This window comes from Mobula birostris, chromosome 1 (assembly GCF_030028105.1).
Source record: "Mobula birostris isolate sMobBir1 chromosome 1, sMobBir1.hap1, whole genome shotgun sequence".
In the NCBI taxonomy this organism is placed as follows: Eukaryota; Metazoa; Chordata; class Chondrichthyes; order Myliobatiformes; family Myliobatidae; genus Mobula; species Mobula birostris.
The window spans coordinates 73,068,386-73,086,370 of NC_092370.1; the positions used below are offsets into that span (position 1 = coordinate 73,068,386).

At 46.2% G+C, this 17,985-nt stretch overlaps 1 protein-coding gene across 1 annotated transcript in view; it reads left to right on the forward strand.

Moving 5' to 3' along the window:
• Positions 1–17,985, forward strand: part of LOC140188723 (dynein regulatory complex protein 11-like) — a gene marked incomplete at its 3' end in the record, with an annotated part of 48,142 nt that overhangs the window by 8,097 nt on the left and 22,060 nt on the right. Inside the window, exons 5-7 of the mRNA XM_072245333.1 lie at positions 15,363–15,568; positions 16,954–17,038; positions 17,884–17,985. Of these exons, the coding sequence (XP_072101434.1) occupies positions 15,363–15,568; positions 16,954–17,038; positions 17,884–17,985 (393 nt within the window). The remainder of the gene's footprint in view (positions 1–15,362; positions 15,569–16,953; positions 17,039–17,883) is intronic.

Genomic DNA, 17,985 nt, shown 5'->3' on the forward strand with positions numbered 1-17,985 from the left:
TAGTGAAGATGGGGAGGGCTCTCAGGTCTCTGTAGTGTGTAAGGTGTGTTTGGTGTGTGGGGCAGTTCCCCTGCTGTCTCTGCTGTTGATCCTCTCGGGGCTGGGAGGGGAGGGACCCGTGGGGGGGGGGGGGGCAGGACCACTAGAGATGGGAGGGAACCAATTGGAGGGGCAGGACCAGCAGGCTGGGCTGCAGAATCAGGCAGAGCCACACCGAGGTGGTGGTTGGGATGTGGGAGAGGGAGGGTGGGAAGGGGGGAGTGGGAGGCGGATCCTGCGGCGATCACTTACTCCCATTTGAGGAATGAATTTATTTTTGTGCTCGGTACTTGTCCCATTAGTAAGTGTTTAGTTCAGCGTTTTAAATAATTGAGTGTTCTGAATGATATTTAAAATACATTTGGGAGGCAATGAGGCAACAAAGTGCTGAGGTTTTTTTGATGGCCCGCCAGCCATCAGAGGAGGAGAGCGGCCGATGAATATTACAACCTCATTACAGGAGTCATTTGCTGTGAGCGGCGCTCGCCTAATGACAGCTCGGCGGCCCGCTCCAGCCTCCTAATGTCACCTCCATTACGGCAGCCGCAGCTTCCCCACACACAGATTGCATCCCGCTTAAAACACATTCCCTTCCCTATTAGTCCTGTCTCCATGGTAACCGGCAGCAAGATGGAAATGGTAGCAACATGGCTCCATTATACAAACTAGAAATCAGCTCTCAGCCCCCGAGCTGTAACCTGGTTCCTAACTTCACCAGAGCCTCAGCCAAAGGCATGGAATGGTTGGAGGGGGGCAGGTGGGTGGGGGTGGTGGGAGAAACAGTCCTCTGCTGGGAGGGAGATGGGGGTAGAACATAGACAGCAGAGCACAGTACAGGCCCTTCGGCCTACAATATTGTGCCGAACATTTAACTAGCTCTAAAATCAGTCTGACCTTCCCCACATTGCCCTCCATTTTACTTTAACTATGAGCCTATTAAAAAGACTCTTAAATTTCCCTAATGTATCTGCCTCTACTACCACTCCTGGCAGCTCATTCCATGCACCTACAACTCTCTGTATAACAATAACTACCTCTGACACCTCTCCCTATACTTTCCTCATATTATTCCTACACATATTAGCCATTCTGCCCTGGGAAAAAGTATCTGGCTGTCCACTCTAGGTATGGCTCTTATCATCTTGTACACCTCTATCAAGTCACTTCTTATCCTCCTTCTCTCCAAAAGAGAAAAGCACTAACTCACTCAACCTCTCCTCATTAGGCGTGCTCTCTATTCCAGGCAGCTTCCTGGGAATCTCCTCTGCACCCTCTCTAAAGCTTCCACATACTTTCTATAATGAGATGACCAAAAGTAATCACAACATTCCAAGTGTGGGCTAATCAGAGTTATACAGGGCAGCAACATACCTTCTGACTCTAGAACTCAGTCCTTTGACTAATGGAGGCCAACACACCATACACCTTAAACTCTACCACGTTGTGCTGCAACTTTGAGAAATCTATGGACATGGACCCCAAGATCCCTCTGTTCCTCCACGCTGCTAATAATCCTGCCATTAACCCTGTGCTCTGCCTTCAAGTTCAACCTTCCAAAGTGAATCACTCCACATATTTCTGGATTGAACTGCATCTGGCACTTCAAAGCCCACCTCTGCATCCTGTAGTGTGATGCGATACCAGTTTTGGGCATTCCAGAGTTCGGAGTTCAATTCTGGCACCATCCATAATGAGTTTGTACATCTCCCTGTGAACTGTGTTCCGATTTCCTCCCTCAGTCCAAAGAGATTCTCAACCACAGAAGTCAGGCTAAATGACCAATAATTTCCTTTCTTCTGCCTCCTTCCCTTCCTAAACACTGGAATGACATTTGCAATTTTCCAGTCCTCAAGAACCATTCCATAATCTAACGATTCTTCAAAAATCATTACTAAAGCCTCCACAATCTCTTCAGAACTTTGATGTGTAGTCCATCTGGCTAGGTGACTCATCTACCTTCAGATCTTTCCACTTCCCAAGCACCTTCTCCTTAGTGATAGCGACTACATTCACTTCTGCCCCTTGACACTCTCGAACTTCTGGCATACTGCTAGTGCCTTTCACAGTGAATACCGATGCAAAATACTTATTCAGTTTTTCCACCTTTTCCTTGTCCCCCCATTACTACCTCCCCAGCATCAATTTACCAGTGGTCCGATATCCATTCTCACCTTTTTACGCTTTCTGTATCTAAAGAAACTTTTGGTATCCTCTTTAATATTATTGGCTAGCTTACCTTTGTATCCAAGATATCCAAGATATCTTTGTATCCAAGATATCTTTCTGTGTGACATTTTTAGTTGCCTTCTGTTGGCAATCCAGCTTCCCATCCTCTAAATTGCCACTAATTTTGCTCCATTATGTATCCCCTCTTTTGCTTTTATGTTGGCCTTGGCTGCTCTTGTCAACCATTATTCTGTCACGCTTCCTCTGGAATAATTTTTCCTCTTTGGGATCGATATATCCTGCACCTTCCCAGTTGCTTCCAGAATTTCTAGCCATTGCTGCTCTGCTGTCATCCCTGCCAGTGTTCTTTTCCAATCAATTCTGGCCAAGCCTTCTCTCGTGCCCTTTTAATTCCTTTTACTCCTCTGTAATGATACATCTGACTTTAGCTTCTTCCAAATTACAGGTTGAATTCTATCATATTACAATCACTTTATCCTGAGGGTTCCTTTACCTTAAGCTCCCTAATCAATTTTGGTTCATCGCACAACACCCAGTCCAGAATAGCTGATCCCCTAGTGGGCTAAACCACAAGCTGCTCCAAAGTGTCATCTTGTAGACATTCTAGAAATCCCCCCTGTTGGGATCCAGCACCAATCTGACTTTCCCACTCTCCTGCATATTGAAATTCCCCATGACTATTGTAACATTGTCTTTAGGCATGCATTTTGTATCTCCTTTTGTAATTTGTAGACCACATCCTTACTGTTTTGGTGTCTGTAAATAACTCCCATCATTGTCTTTTTACTCTTGCAGTTCCTTAGCTCTAACCATAACAATTCAATACCTTCCAGCCCTATGTCACTTCTTTCTAATGATTTGATTTCAATTTTTACCAACAGAGCCACACCACCCCCTCTGCTTACCCGCCTATCCCTTTGATACAATGTATATTCTTGGATGTTAAGCTCCCAGCTATAAACTTCTTCCTGCCACCACTCAGTAATGCCCGCATCATACATGCCAATCTGTAACTGTGCAACAAATCCATCTAGCTTATTCCGTATACTGTGCACATTCAAATATAACACCTCCAGTCCTGAATTCATCATCCTTTTCAATTTTTTCCGACTTTTAAATTGCAACTCATCCTGTTGACTGCAATTTTGCCCTATCGTCAGCCTCTCCTTGCTTGCAGTCTCACTACACACTGCCTCTGTTTGTAAACTAACTACCTCATCCTCAGCACTTTGTTTCCCATTCCTCCAGCCAAATTACTTTAAACCCCCCTGAACAGCTCTAGCAAACTCACCCACAAGGATATTGGTCCCCCTCGGGTTCAGGTGTAACCCATCCCTTTTGTACAGGTCGTACCTTCCCCAGAAGTGGTCACAATGATCCAGAAATCTGAACCCCTGCTCCCTGCACCATTTCCTCAGCCACTCATTCATCTTATTCTTACCCTCACTGTATCCAGAGATTCCTACCCTGGAGATCCTGATTTTCAGCTTTCTACCCAGCTCCCTAAAATCTCTCTTCAGGACATTCTCACTTTTCCTGAATTATGTCATTGGTGTCAATATGAACCAAGACTTCTGGCTGATCACCCCTGCCCTTGAGAATACCATAGACCCAATCCGAGACACCTCTGACCCTGGCACTGGGTGGGAGGCAACATACCCTAGTTTATTAACCCCTTCGTTCCCGGAATCATCCCCGTGAACTTCGTCTAGACTCTCTAATGACAATACATCCTTGAGCGAGACCCCTGGATGGTATGTTGCCTCTTATGTACCAGGGTCAGGGACATCTCGAATCGGTGGGAACAGCCAGCCAGATGTCTTGGTACATATGGGTACCAAAGACATAGGAAGGAAAAGCAATGAGGTCCTGAAGAGAGAATTTAGAGAGCTAGGTAGAAAGCTGAGAATCAGGACCTCCAGGATAGTAATTTCTGGTTTGCTGCCTGTGCCACACGCCAGTGAGGGTAGAAACAGGATGATCTGGCAGATGAACACGAGGCTGAGGGGGACCAGTATTCTCACGGGCAGGTTTGTTAGAGCTTTTAGGGAGGGTTTAAGCTAATTTGGCAGGGGGGTGGGAACCACAGTGATGGGACTCAGGATAGGACGGATGGTAAAAAAGCAAAGATAGCATGCAGTCAGACTGTCAGGAAGGGCAGGAAGATGGTAGGACATAATTGCAGCCAGCAGGGTGAGTATCAGTGCATTAGGAATGCAGAATCAAAATGGGTAGCAAATACGGTACTCAAAGTGTTATATCTCAATGAATGGAGTATAAGAAATAAGGTGGATGATCTTGTTGCATTATTACAGATTGTCAGGTTGTGGCCATCACTGAATCATGGCTGAAGGATGGTTTTAGTTGGGAGCTGAATGTCAAAGGTTACACGTTGTATTGGAGGGATAGGAAGGTAGGCAGAGGGGGTGGCGTGGCTCTGCTGGTAAGGATTGGCATCAAATCAGTGGAAAGATGTGACATAGGATCGGAAGATGGTGAATCGTTGTGGGTTGAGTTAAGAAACTGCAAGGGTAAAAGGACCCTGATGGCAGTTATATACAGGCCTCCCAACAGTGGCTGGGATGTGGACCACAGATTACAACAGGAAATAGAAAAGGTGTGTCAAAAGAGCAATGTTATGATAGTCATGAGAGATTTTAACATGCAGGTTGATGTTAAAATCTCCCATGACTGTCATATCAGGTTGGTAATGGATCTCAAGAGAGAGAGTTTGTTGAATGCCTATGAGATAGCTTTTTAGAGCAGTTTGTCATTGAGCCTGCCAGGGGATCAGCTATACTGGATTGGGTGCTATGGAATGAACCGGACAGAGGTGATTAGGGAGCTTAAGGTAAAAGAGTCCTCAGGAGCTAGTGATCACAATATGACTGAGTCCAACTCGAAATTTGATAGGGAGAAAGTAAAGTCTGACGTAGCAGTATTTCAGTAGAGTAAAGGAAATTACGGTGGTATGCGAGAGGAGTTGGACAAAGTAAATTGGAAGAAGCTGCTGGCAGGGATGTCAGCAGATCGGCAATGGCATGACTTTCAAGGAAAAATGAGGAAGGTGCAGGACAGATGTATTCCAAAAATGAAGAAATACTCAAATGGCAAAATAGACAACCATGGCTGACAAGGGAAGTCAAAGCTATTGTGAAAATAAAAGAGGGGGCATAAAACAAAGCAAAAAATAGTGGGACGATAGAGGATTGGGAAGCTTTTAAAAACCTTTGAGAGAAAATCAAAAAATCATTAGAAGGAATAAGATGAAATATGAAAGCAAGCTAGCAAACAATATCAAAGTGGATAGTAAAAACCTTTTCAAGTATGTAAAAAACAAAAGAGAGATTAGGGTGGATATAGGACCACTAGAATATGAGGCCAGAGAAATAATAATGGGAGACAAGGAGATGGCAGATGAACTAAATGAGTACGTTGCTTCAGTCTTCACCGTGGAAGACAGTAGCGGTGTGCCAGATGTCGTAGTGTATGAAGGGAGAGAACTGAGTGCAGTTACTATTACAAAGGGAGAAGTTGCTCAAAAAGCTGAAAGACCTAGGGGTATATGAGTCACCCAGACCAAATGAACTGCACCCCCTAGGGTTCTGAAAGAGGTAGCTTTAGACCTTGTGGAGACATTAGCAATCTTTCAAAAATCATTGGACTCTGGCATAGTGCCAGAAGATTGGAAAACTGCAGATGTCACTCCACTCTTTAAGAAAGGAGGATGGCAACAGAAAGGAAACTACAGACCAGTTAGCCTGACCTTAGTGATTGAGAAGATGTTGGAGTCAATTGTTAAGGATGAGGTTATGGAGTACTTGACGACACAGGATAAGATAGGACAAGTCAGCATGGTTTTCTTAAGGGAAAATCTTGCCTGATGAATCTGTTGGAAGTCTTTGCAGGGATTACAAGTAGGATAGATCAAGGGTTTGCACTGGATGTTGTATAATTGGATTTTCAGAAGGCCTTTGACAAGGTGCCATGCATGAGGCTGCTTACCAAGTTAGGAACCCATGGCATTACAGGAAAGTTACTACCATGGTTAGAGCATTGGCTGATTGGTAGGAGGCAGTGAGTGGAAATAAAAAGATCCTTGTCTGGATGGCTGAGAGTGACTAGTGTTGTTCCGCAGGGTCGGTGTTGGGACTGCTTCTTTTTATGCTGTATATCAATGAATTAGATGATGGAATAGATGGTTTTGTTGCCAAGTTTGCAGATGATATGAAGATTGGTGGATGGACAGGTAGTGTTGAGGAAACAGGTAGGATGTGGAAGGACTTAGACAGATTAGGAGAATAAGGAAGAGGGTGGAAAATGAAACACAATGTTGGAAAATGCATGGTCATGAACTTCAGTAGTAGAAATAAATGTGCAGATTATTTTCTAAACAGGGAAAAAATCCAAAAACCTGAGATGCAAAAGGTCTTGGGAGTCCTTATGCAGAACACCCAAAAGGCTATCTTACAGGTTGAGTCAGTGGTGAGGAAGGCAAATGCAATGTTAGTATTCATTTTAAGAGGTCCAGAAGACAAGAGCAGGGATGTGATACTGAGGCTTTATAAGGCACTGGTGAGGCCTCACCTTGAGTATTGTGAACTGTTTTGGGCTCCTCATCTAAGTAAAGGATGTGCTGGCATTGGAGATGGTCCAGAGGAGGTTCACAAGGATGATTCCAGGAATGAAAGGGTTATCATATGAGGAACGTTTGATGGCCCTGGGTCTGTACTCTCTGCAACTTAGAAGAATGAGGAGGGATCTCACTGAAACCTTTCAAATGTTGAAAGGCCTAAACAAAGTATATGTGGAAAGGATGTCTTCCATGGTGGGGGAGTCTAGGACAAGAGAGCACAGCTTCATGATAGAGGGGCTTCCATTTAAAACAGAGATGGGAGAAATTTCTCTAGCCAGAGGGTGGTGAATTTGTGGAATTTGTTACCACAGGCAGCTGTGGAGGCCAGGCCATTGGGTGTATATAAGGCAGATATTGATAGGTTCTTGATCGGACACAACATCAAAAGTTACGGGGAGAAAGCTGGGAATGGGGTTGAGAAGGGAAAAAAGAGATCAGCCATGATTGAATGGCAGAGCAGACTCGGTGCCAAATGGACTAATTCTGCTGTTATATCTTCTGGTCTTCGGGTCTAAAACTATTGACAATACTCCAAGTGCGACCTGACTAATGTCTTATAAAGCTTCAGCATTATTGCTTTGTTTTTATATTCTATTTCCCTTGAAATAAATGCCAACATTCCATTTGCCTTCTTCATCACAGACTCAACCTATGAATTAGCCTTTTGGGAATCTTGCACGAGGACTCCTAAGTCCTTTTGCACCTCTGATGTTTGAATTTTCTTCCCATTTATACTTTATACTTTATACTTTAGATAATAGTCTGCACTTTTGTTCCTTTTACCAAAATGCATTATCATACATTTCCCAACATTGTCTTCCATCTGCCACATTTTTGTCCATTCCTCCAATTTGTCTAAGCCCTACTGCAATTGCATTACTCCCTCAGCACTACCTACCCCTCCACCGATCTTCGTATCATCTGCTAACTTTGCCACAAAGCCATCAATTCCACTATTGAAATCATTGACAAACAATGTCAAAAGTAGCAGTCCCAATACTGACCCCTGAGGAACACCGCTAGTCATTGGCAACCAACCAGAAAAGGCCTCCTTTATTCCCACTTACTGCCTCCTGCCTGTCAGCCATTCTTCTATGCATGCCAGTATCCTTTCTGTAACACCATAGGAATTTATCTTGTTAAGCAGCTTTATGTGAGGCACCTTATCAAATGCCTTCTGAAAATCTAAGTAAATGACATCCACTGCCTCTCCTTTGTCCACCCTACTTGTTACTTCCTCAAAGGATTCTGACAGATTTGTCAGGCGAGATTTCCCTTCACAGAATCCATGCTAATTTTGACTTATTTTATCATTAATCTCCAAGTACCCCAAAACCTTGTCCTTAATAATGAACTCCAACAAATGAGGTTAGGCTAACTGGCCTATAATTTCCTCTCTTTTGTCTTCCTCCCTTCTTAAAAGTAGGATGACATTTGCAATTTTCTAGTCCTCCGGGACCATGCCAGAATCAAGTGATTCTTCAAAGATCATGACCAGTGCATCCAGTATCTCTTCAGCCACCTCTTTCAGGACTCTCGGATGTAGTCCATCTGGTCCTGGTGACTTATCCAACTTAAGACCTTCCAGCTTGCCTCACACTTTTCCCTTCGTAATGGCAATGGCACTCACTCCATTCCTCTTCACCTCTCTTCTCTCCTGATCCACAGCACCAAACTCAGTGCCAGAGACCCAGTCACTGTGGTTCGCCCTGGTAGGCTATCCCGCTGAACAGTATCCAAATGGGAATACTTATTATTGAGGGAATTGGCCACAGTGATGCACTGCTCTGGCTGCCCATTTCCCTTCCTTCTCCTGACAGTCACCTAGTTACCTGCCTCCTGCAACCTAGGGGTGACTACCTTCCTGTAGCTCCAAACTAACACTTCTTCAGTCTCCTGTATGAGCTGAAGGTCATCGAGCTACAACTCCAGTTCCTTAATACATTCTCAGAGGAGCCACAGCACAGAGCACCTGGTGCAGATGTGATTACCCTGATTCTGATCCGATGATAAAGTCGGCAGATGGAATTAATGTTGATACTCTTTTGGAGGACTATTTGAGGGTAGGACAAAGACCATGAATGGTAGGGCCTGAGGGAATACTGAGGAACAGGGAGACCTCGGACTACATGTCCAATGATCCCTGAAGGTGGCAGTGATAGTGGGGAAAGGAAACAGGATACTTGCCTTCATTAGCTGGGGCAATAGCAGAGAACTTAAAGTACAACTTTATAAAATATCATTCGGGCCTCAGCTGGAATATTGTACACAGTTTTGGTCACCACACTTTAGGAAGGATGTGACTGCACTGGAGATTCCTTCACACATCACAAGTCAAGTCAAGTTTATTGTCATTTAACTACATACATGTGTATCACATATATAATGTATATAGAAACGACAATGTTTCTTCGAACTAGGTGAAAAACGTATCACACACAATACCTTATGAAGGTAAGGAGAAAATCTACAGATGAATCACACATAAATAACAAACTAAAGTGTATTAGTATCAAATATTGTAAGGTACAGAACAGATTAACCAATGAAACTTCGAATACAATGCGGCCAGGAGTTCAGAAGCCTAATGGCCTGGGGGAAGAAATTGTTTCTCATCCTGACTGTTCTTGCTTTTATGTATCATAGTCTCCTGCCTGATGGTAGAAAGTCAAAGAGGGATGCTGGATGGACGAGTGGGATCCTTAATAATACTAAACATTATTTCAGTGCCAGAAATCTGGGTTCAGTTCCACTGTTGTTTATAATGGGCGGTGCAGGCTCACTGGGCCAGAAGGACCTGATACTGTGCTGTATCTCTGACTGACTAACTTGTTTGCCTTCACTTATGTAAGACTCACTGGCCTATAGTTCCGAGGGTTATCACTATTACAATATCCTTATTGAACAAAGAAATAACATTTGCCACCCTCTGATCTTCTGCCGCTATTCCTGTGGCCAGTGCAGACACAAAGATCATTGTCAAAGGTGTAGCAACCTCTTCACTCACTTCTTATCTATCTTATATATCTATGTATCTTAACGTTTTTCAGAATTTCCAGCATATCCTTTCTTAACGTCAACATGTTCCAGCATTTCAGTGTGTTCTACACTGACCACATTTCTCAAAGTCCCTCTCACTGGTGAATACTGAAGCAAAGTATTCATTAAGGACCCCACCTCCACCACTACCACCTCTTCCAACTCCAGGAGCGTTTCCACTTTTATCCCTGATTGGCCCTACCTTCATTCTAGTCATCCACCTTTTCTTCATGTATGTCTAGAACGCCTTGGGGTTTTCCCTAATCCTACTTGCCAAGACCTTCTCATATCACTCTTCCTCTTGACTAGATGTTCCACGTCTCTTGTCAACCATGGTTCCTTCACCCCACCATCCTCTTCCTGCATCGATGGATCAAACCTATACAGAACACTCCCGAAACAACCTCCACTTCTCTGTTGTGCATTTTCTTGACTACATCCATTCCCAATTCACCATAAAATCCTAAGACATAGGAGCAGAATTAGGCCACTTGGCCAATATAGTCTTCTCTGCCATTCCATCATGGCTGACTTATCCCTCTCAGCCCCATTCTCCTGCCTTCTCCCCGAAACCTTTGACAACCTGATCAACAAAGAACCTATCAACTTCTGCTTTAAATAGACTCAATGACTTGGCCTTCACAGCAGTCCGTAGCAATAAATTCCATAGATTCCACACCCTCTGGCTGAAGAAATTCCTTCCCATCTCTGTTCTAAGTGGGTATCCCTTTATTCTGAAGCTGTGCTCTCTGGTCCCAGACTAACCAACTACAGTATAAGAAACATTCTCTACACATCCACTGTCTACTCCTTTCGATATTCAATAGGTTTCAATGAAATCCCTCCTCATTCTTCTAACCCCAGCTAGTACAGGCCCACAGCTATCAAACACTCCTCACACCTTAACCCTTTCATTCCTGTGATCATTCTCACGAACCTCCTCTGGACCCTCTCCAATGCTAGCACATCTATTAATTAAGAGGCCCACAACTGTTCACAATACTCCCAGTGCAGCCTGACCAATGCCTTATAAAGCCTTGGCATCACATCATTGTTCTTATATTATAGTCCTCTTGAAATGAATGCTAACATTGCATTTGCCTTCCTTATCACCGACTTAACTTACAAGTTAACACTTAGGGAATCCTACATGAGGTCTCCCAAGTCCCTTTGTACCTCTGATTTTTGAATTTTCTCCCTATTTGGAAAATAGTCCATGCCTTTCTCCCTTCTACCAACGTGCATGACCATACACTTCCCTACACTATATTCCATCTGCCACTTCTTCGCCCATTTTCATAATCTGTCCTAGTCCTTCTGCAGACTCCCTGCTTCCTCAACAGTACCTGACCCTCCATATATTTTTGTATCGTCTGCAAACTTGGCCACAAAGTCATTAATTCCATCACGCAAATTGTTGACGTATGATGTGAAGAGAAACGGTCACAATACTGAACCCTGCAAAATACAACGTCACCAGCAGCCAACCAGAATAGGACCCCTTTATTTCCATTTTTTGCCTCCTGATGTCAGCCTATCTTCTATCCATACTAGTATCTTTCCTGTAATATCATGGGCTCTTATCTTATTAAGCAACCTCATGTGTGGTACCTTGTCAAAGGCCTTCTAAAAGTCCAAATATACAACATCCACTACATCCCCTTTATCTATCCTACTCATAATCTCCTCAAAGAATTCCAACAGGCCTTCTGAAAATCCAAGTACTCAACATCAACTGATTCTCCCTTGTCTATCCTGCCTGATATTTCCTCAAGGAATTCCAACAGATTTGTCAGGCAAGATTTCCCCTTAAGGTAACCATGCTGACTTTGACCTATTTTATCATGTGCCTCCAAGTATCCGGAAACCTCACCCTTAACAATGGACTTCAACATCTTTCTAACCACGGAAGTCAGGTTAACTGGCCCATAATTTCCTTTCTTCTGCCTCTCCTTTTAAATAGTGGAGTGATATTTGCAATTTTCCAGTCCTCAGGAACCACTCCAGAATTTAATGATACTTGAAAGATCATTGCTAATGCCTCCACAGTCCTATTCAGCCACCTCTTTCAGAACCCTGGGGTGTATTCCAGCTGGCCAGGTGACTTACCTACCTTCAGACCTTTCCGTTTCTCAATCACTTTCTCCTTAGTGATAGCAACTTCACTCACTTCTGCCCCCTGACACTCTCGAATTTCTGGCATACTGCTAGTGTCTTCCACAGTGAAAACTGATGCATACTTATTACATTTGTCCACTATTTCTTTGGCCCCATTAGTACCTTTCCAGCGTCATTTTCCAAATCCACTCTTGTCTCTCTGTTACTGTTTATGAATCTGAAAAAAAACTTCTGCTATCTTCTTTTATATTATTGGCTGGCCTACCTTCATATTTCATCTGTTCTCTCCTTATAGATTTTTTTTTTGTTGCCTTCTGTTGGCTTTTAAAAATCTCCAAAATCCTCTAACTTCCAACTAATTTTTGCTATATTATATGCCCTCTCTTGTGCTTTTATGCTGTCATTGACTTCCCTTGTCAGCCACTGTTGCCTTATCCTCCCTTCAGAATACTTTTTCATCTTTGGGATGTATCTTGCACCTTCTGAATTGCCCCCAGAAATTCCAGCCTTTGTGGTTCTGCTGTCATCCCCTTCGAATCAGCCTTGGCCAGCTACTCACTCACACCTCTGCAATTCCTGATACCCCACTGTAATACTGATACATCTGACTTTATCTTCTCCCTGTCAAACTGCTGGGTGAATTCTATCATTATGATCACTGTCTCCCAAGGGTTCCCCTACCTTAAGGTCTCTAATCAAATCCAATCCAGTATTGCCTTTTCCCGAATGGGCTCAACCACAAGCTGCTTTAAAAAGCCATCTCGTAGGTATTCTACAAATTCCATCTCTTGGGATCCAGTACCAACCTGATTTTTCCAATCTATTTGCATATTGAAATCCCCCATGATTATCATAACATTGCCCTTATTACCTGCCTTTTCTCTTTCCTGTTTAAATTTATATCCCGCATCCTGGCTACTGTTCAGGGACCTGTATATAACTCCCATCTGGATCTTTTTACCCTTGCAGTTTCTTAACTCTACCCACAAAGATTCTACACCTTCCGATCCTATGTCACCCCTTTCTCAGGATTTGATTTATTTTTTACCAACATAGCCACACCACCCCCTCTGCCTACCTACCTGCCTTTTGATACAAGGGGTGTATCCTTGGATGTTAAGCTCTCAACTATGATCTTCTTTCAGCTGCATCTCAGTGATGCCAACAACATCATACCTGTCAATCTTTAACTGTGCTGCAAGAACATCTATCTTATTTTGTAAACTGCGTGCATTTAAATATAACACCTACATTTATCACCCTTTTCGATTTTGCCCCCATGTTACACTGCAACTCATCCCAGTGACTGCAATTTTGCCCTGTCCTTCCTTATAGTCTCACTACACACTGCATTGACTTGTTTATCAACTGCCCCTCCTCAGCCCTATCACTCCAGTTCCCAACCCCTTGCCAACTTTAGTTTAAAGTTGAACTAAGTCAAACCTGCTAGAGCAGTTACACTCCTAAGTTCCTAGCTAACGGAATGATAATTCTATTATACCCTTCCCCAATTAAATACTTTCTCATACCATCAGCTCCTGTCTCTGTCCAAGGGTATGACAAAGGTCAGGAAGTTGTGGTCACTGTTTCCAAAATGCTGACACACTGAGATATCTGACATCGGACCAGGTTCATTGCCTAGTACTAGATCCAGTATAGCCTCTCTTTCAATCAGCCTGTCTGCATATTATGTCATGAATTCTTCCTGGACGCACCTAACACATTCTGTGCCATTTTTTACACTAAGGAGGGGCAATTAATATCAGGGAAGCTGAAGTCACCCATGGAAACGACTCTGTTATTTCTGTATATTTCAAAAATCTGTCTTTATCGATAGAATGCTGGCAGTAGAGTGATTGGTCCCTTCCTTTTACTGACTTCCACTCACACTGACAAAGAAGATAATCCCTCCAGGACATCTTCCCTTTCTACACCTGATAAGCAATATGCCGTTTCCCAGCCTCTTTCACCTCTTTCCTTGTCTCTTTCGAAACTTCTAAACCCCAGAACATCCAGCAGCCATTCCTGCCCTTATAACAGCCAAGGCTCTGTAATAGTCACAGCAGCGTAGTTCCATGTACTGAATCCATGCTCTAAGTTCAACGTCCTTGTTCCTGATACTTCTTGTATTAAAATAGATGCACTCCAACCCACCCAACTGATTGCAGTTACGCACCTCCCACTGCCTATCCTCCCTTCCAGCCTCTACACACAATATACCAAGGTAGCAGGGTGGAATGATGCCTGGGAGAGCGGGGTGGTCCTTCCTGGGGAGGAATGGAGGGAAGGAATGACCCCTGGAAGGGAGAATCACTCCTCTGGATGGAGGGAAGAGATGGTGGGATAGGCAACCCTGGGAGGGAGGAAAAGGGTCAGACCTGCGGAGGTAGGAGGGAGGGAGAGAGGAGGTCATTACTGCTGGCAAGGATGGGACTGACCTTTGGGAGGGAAGATAATCATTTCTGGGAAGGTTAGCAGGGGTGACACTCAGTAGGGAGAGAAGGGTGACTCCTGGGAGGGAGAGGAGGAAGGAGGTGTCTCCTGGGAGAGCCGGGTTCACTCCTGGAGAAGGATGGAGAAGAGGGTGACCCCTGGTTTGGAGAGAGTGAACAGGCAACAGGAAGGAGTCACTCATCCCCTCTAACTACTGTGTGCTGAGGAGACGATGGTTGCTCTGACTTCAGTCTCAGTTCCATTCCTTCTCTGCTCCACACCTCTCCCCCTGCCTCACTAGTCCATTGGCATCCATGGATCCCCACAGCCCCACAGAATTCCAGAGGGACCACCCTTGGAGAGGAGGAAAAAGACCCCTGCCCCCAGTGGAGATCCAGTAGCTGTTGAGGCGCCACCTGCTGGAGCTCAGAGGGTCAGACAGTCTCGGGAGGGGGGCGTGGGAAGAACCTTGAGATCCACAGGTCATATCTGTCATTCCTCTCCCCAAATGAGAAGCCACTTTTCTCATCCTGTAAATCTGCCTCATCCATGTTTCCCATTCTTCCCCTCAGAAACGTCACACTGAGCCTCACACGCTACCACCCACCCCCACCCCCGGAACCATCCTCAATCCTCTCCCTACTGCCCTGTACAGGCACAGTGACAGGGAGAATCAACGTGGATACTGTGTGGGAACACTGACCCATGCCCCCCTCCTGTTCTCAGAATGCCTCCATTTCTCCCACCCATCCACGCTCTGGGGCCTGCTGGGGCACAGTCGGGGGTGTGGGGGTGGGAACGGGGGGAAGGGGCCTGTTTTACTTCTTGTGTGTGGCTACAGGTCCCCGGACGGACCAGGGGCTGAGGATGGAAGGTGAGGACCTGTTTTAAGCCATGTGTGTGTTCACAGGTCCCCAGTGTAGACACGGAGAAGCCGGGAGCCGCCTCGGTGGCAGCGGAGGAGGCTGCAGAAAGGATGCATGAGTTACAGCGGCGGCACTGGGCAGAGTTCGTCAGAGACCAAGACCGCATCAAGCAGCTGGTGATGGACACAGAGGGTCTCGACATCAAGGAGACCCTCAGGGACCAGATCCGCAACTGGTTCATCGAGTGCTAGTGAGCCCCACTCCCTTTCACTGGGACTCCACCTCCACACCATGGGAGACCCCCAGGGCCGGGCAGCGTGTCATAGGATAAGGGGGACGGGGGGGAAGCTGGAGATGGTGAAGTTCCACCTTGGAGGATGGGGGCTAACATTTCTACTGGTCAGGGGGACCTCTGAGCAGACTTCTGCATGGAAGGGGTAGGGAAGGGGAGGAGATGGGTGTGGGACCAGGAGTGGGAAGAGGGAAGAAGGAAATGGGTGAGAGACTGAGTGTAGAAGGGAAGAAAATGTAAGACGGATTAGTAGAAGTAGGGGAAAAGGGGTGGGTGAGGGGTCAGGGGTTGGAGGGAGGAAGGGGGTGGATGAGGACCTGGGGTTGGAGAGAGGAAGGAGATGGGTGAGGGCCCTGAGGGAGGGAGGAAGGGGATGGGTGAGGACCTGGGGTTGGAGGGAGGAAGGGGATGGGTGAGGACCTGGGGTTGGAGGGAGGAAGGGGATGGGTGAGGACCTGGGGTTGGAGGGAGGAAGGGAATGGGTGAGGACCTGGGGTTGGAGGGAGGAAGGGGATGGGTGAAGGAGCAAGGGTTGGAGGGAGGAAGGAGATGGGTGAGGACCTGGGGTTGGAGGGAGGAAGGGGATGGGTGAAGGCCCTGAGGGAGGGAGGAAGGGGATGGGTGAGGACCTGGGGTTGGAGAGAGGAAGGAGATGGGTGAGGGCCCTGAGGGAGGGAGGAAGGGGATGGGTGAGGACCTGGGGTTGGAGGGAGGAAGGGGATGGGTGAGGACCTGGGGTTGGAGGGAGGAAGGAGATGGGTGAGGGCCCTGAGGGAGGGAGGAAGGGGATGGGTGAGGACCTGGGGTTGGAGGGAGGAAGGGGATGGGTGAAGGAGCAGGGGTTGGAGGGAGGAAGGAGATGGGTGAGGACCTGGGGTTGGAGGGAGGAAGGAGATGGGTGAGGACCTGGGGTTGGAGGGAGGAAGGGGATGGGTGAGGACCTGGGGTTGGAGGGAGGAAGGAGATGGGTGAGGACCTGGGGTTGGAGGGAGGAAGGAGATGGGTGAAGGAGCAGGGGTTGGAGAGAGGAAGGAGATGGGTGAAGGCCTGGAGGGAAGGACAATAGTTTGCTGAGGTCTGGTCACACTTGCAGGTTTGGGTGCTAGGAGCAGATTAACGGTGTTAAGATGGATTTGGGGTGAGGGGGACATACAGTTCCACTCCCACCCCAGGGCTCTCCATTCCGCCACTCCCCCCTGGGGCAGTGGTTGGGGTGGGTGGGAGTGGGTGGGTTTAATCCTCTGCCCCTCCCCATCATCCCGTCCTTCACCTCCCCTTCATACCCTAACCCCTCCCACACCTCTCTCCTTCCAGCCCCTCACTCCGCTCTGCTTTTCCCACAGTAATTCCACCGGTAAATTCCCTGATTTTCCCAGTGTGGAACAAGGCGGCTCGGAGATCATTTTCACCGAGAAAACACCAGAGCAGGTCCTGTCTGAGCCAGGAGTGGGCATCGGGGAAGTGTGGGGGTTGGGTGGTCAATGTGTGGTTGCATTAGAATCACAGAGTCAATGTGGATAGAGCACATTCTGCCCCAACCAAAATACCCAGCCAGCTAATCCCAATTTCCTGTGCTAGGGTCAGATCCCTTCAAGCCTTGTCCCTCCATGTACCCATCCAAGAGCTTCCTAAGTGATATATTGTACCTGCCTCAACCACTTCCTCTGACAGCTTATCCCATATACTCACCACCCTCTGTGTGAAAAGGAGCCCCTCAAATCCCTTTTAAATCTGTCCCCTCTTATCCAAAACCAATGGCCTGAGTTTTGGACTTTCCTACCCTGAGGAAAAGATTATTACTATCCACTTTTTCCTATGCCCCTCATGATATTATAATGACAATAAGTTTGCCCCTCATTCTCCTACGTTCCAGGGAATGAAGACCTAGCCTATAGCACAGACCCTCTCGTCCAGTCAATATCCTCATAAATCTTCTTGGCACTCTTTCCAGTTCAACCACATTTTGCCTACAACAGTGTGACCAAAACAGTACTTCAAATACAGCCTCACCAATGACTTATGCAACTGCAACAGCAAGTTCTAACTTCTCTACTCATTGTCCTGACATGACTGGGGTGTGCGTGTGCACATGCACGTGTGTGTGTAGCAGTTGTAGAAGTTAGGGTTAGGGTTGAGCCTGGGATTGGGACTGGGGCTGGAATCAGGGGTGGGTTTGGGGTCAGATTCAGTCTGAGTAACTGGGGCTGTGAGAGGAATGAGGAGACAGATGTGTTGACTCTAATCTCTGCTAACATCTGGAATTGCTGTTGTAGCTATTGGCTGAAATGGCAGCAGAAGCTGAGGAGAAGGAACGTCAGGCAGCAAATAAGCGTTCAAAGAAGGAGACGGTGCCTCAGGAGAAGAAGGGTGCGGAG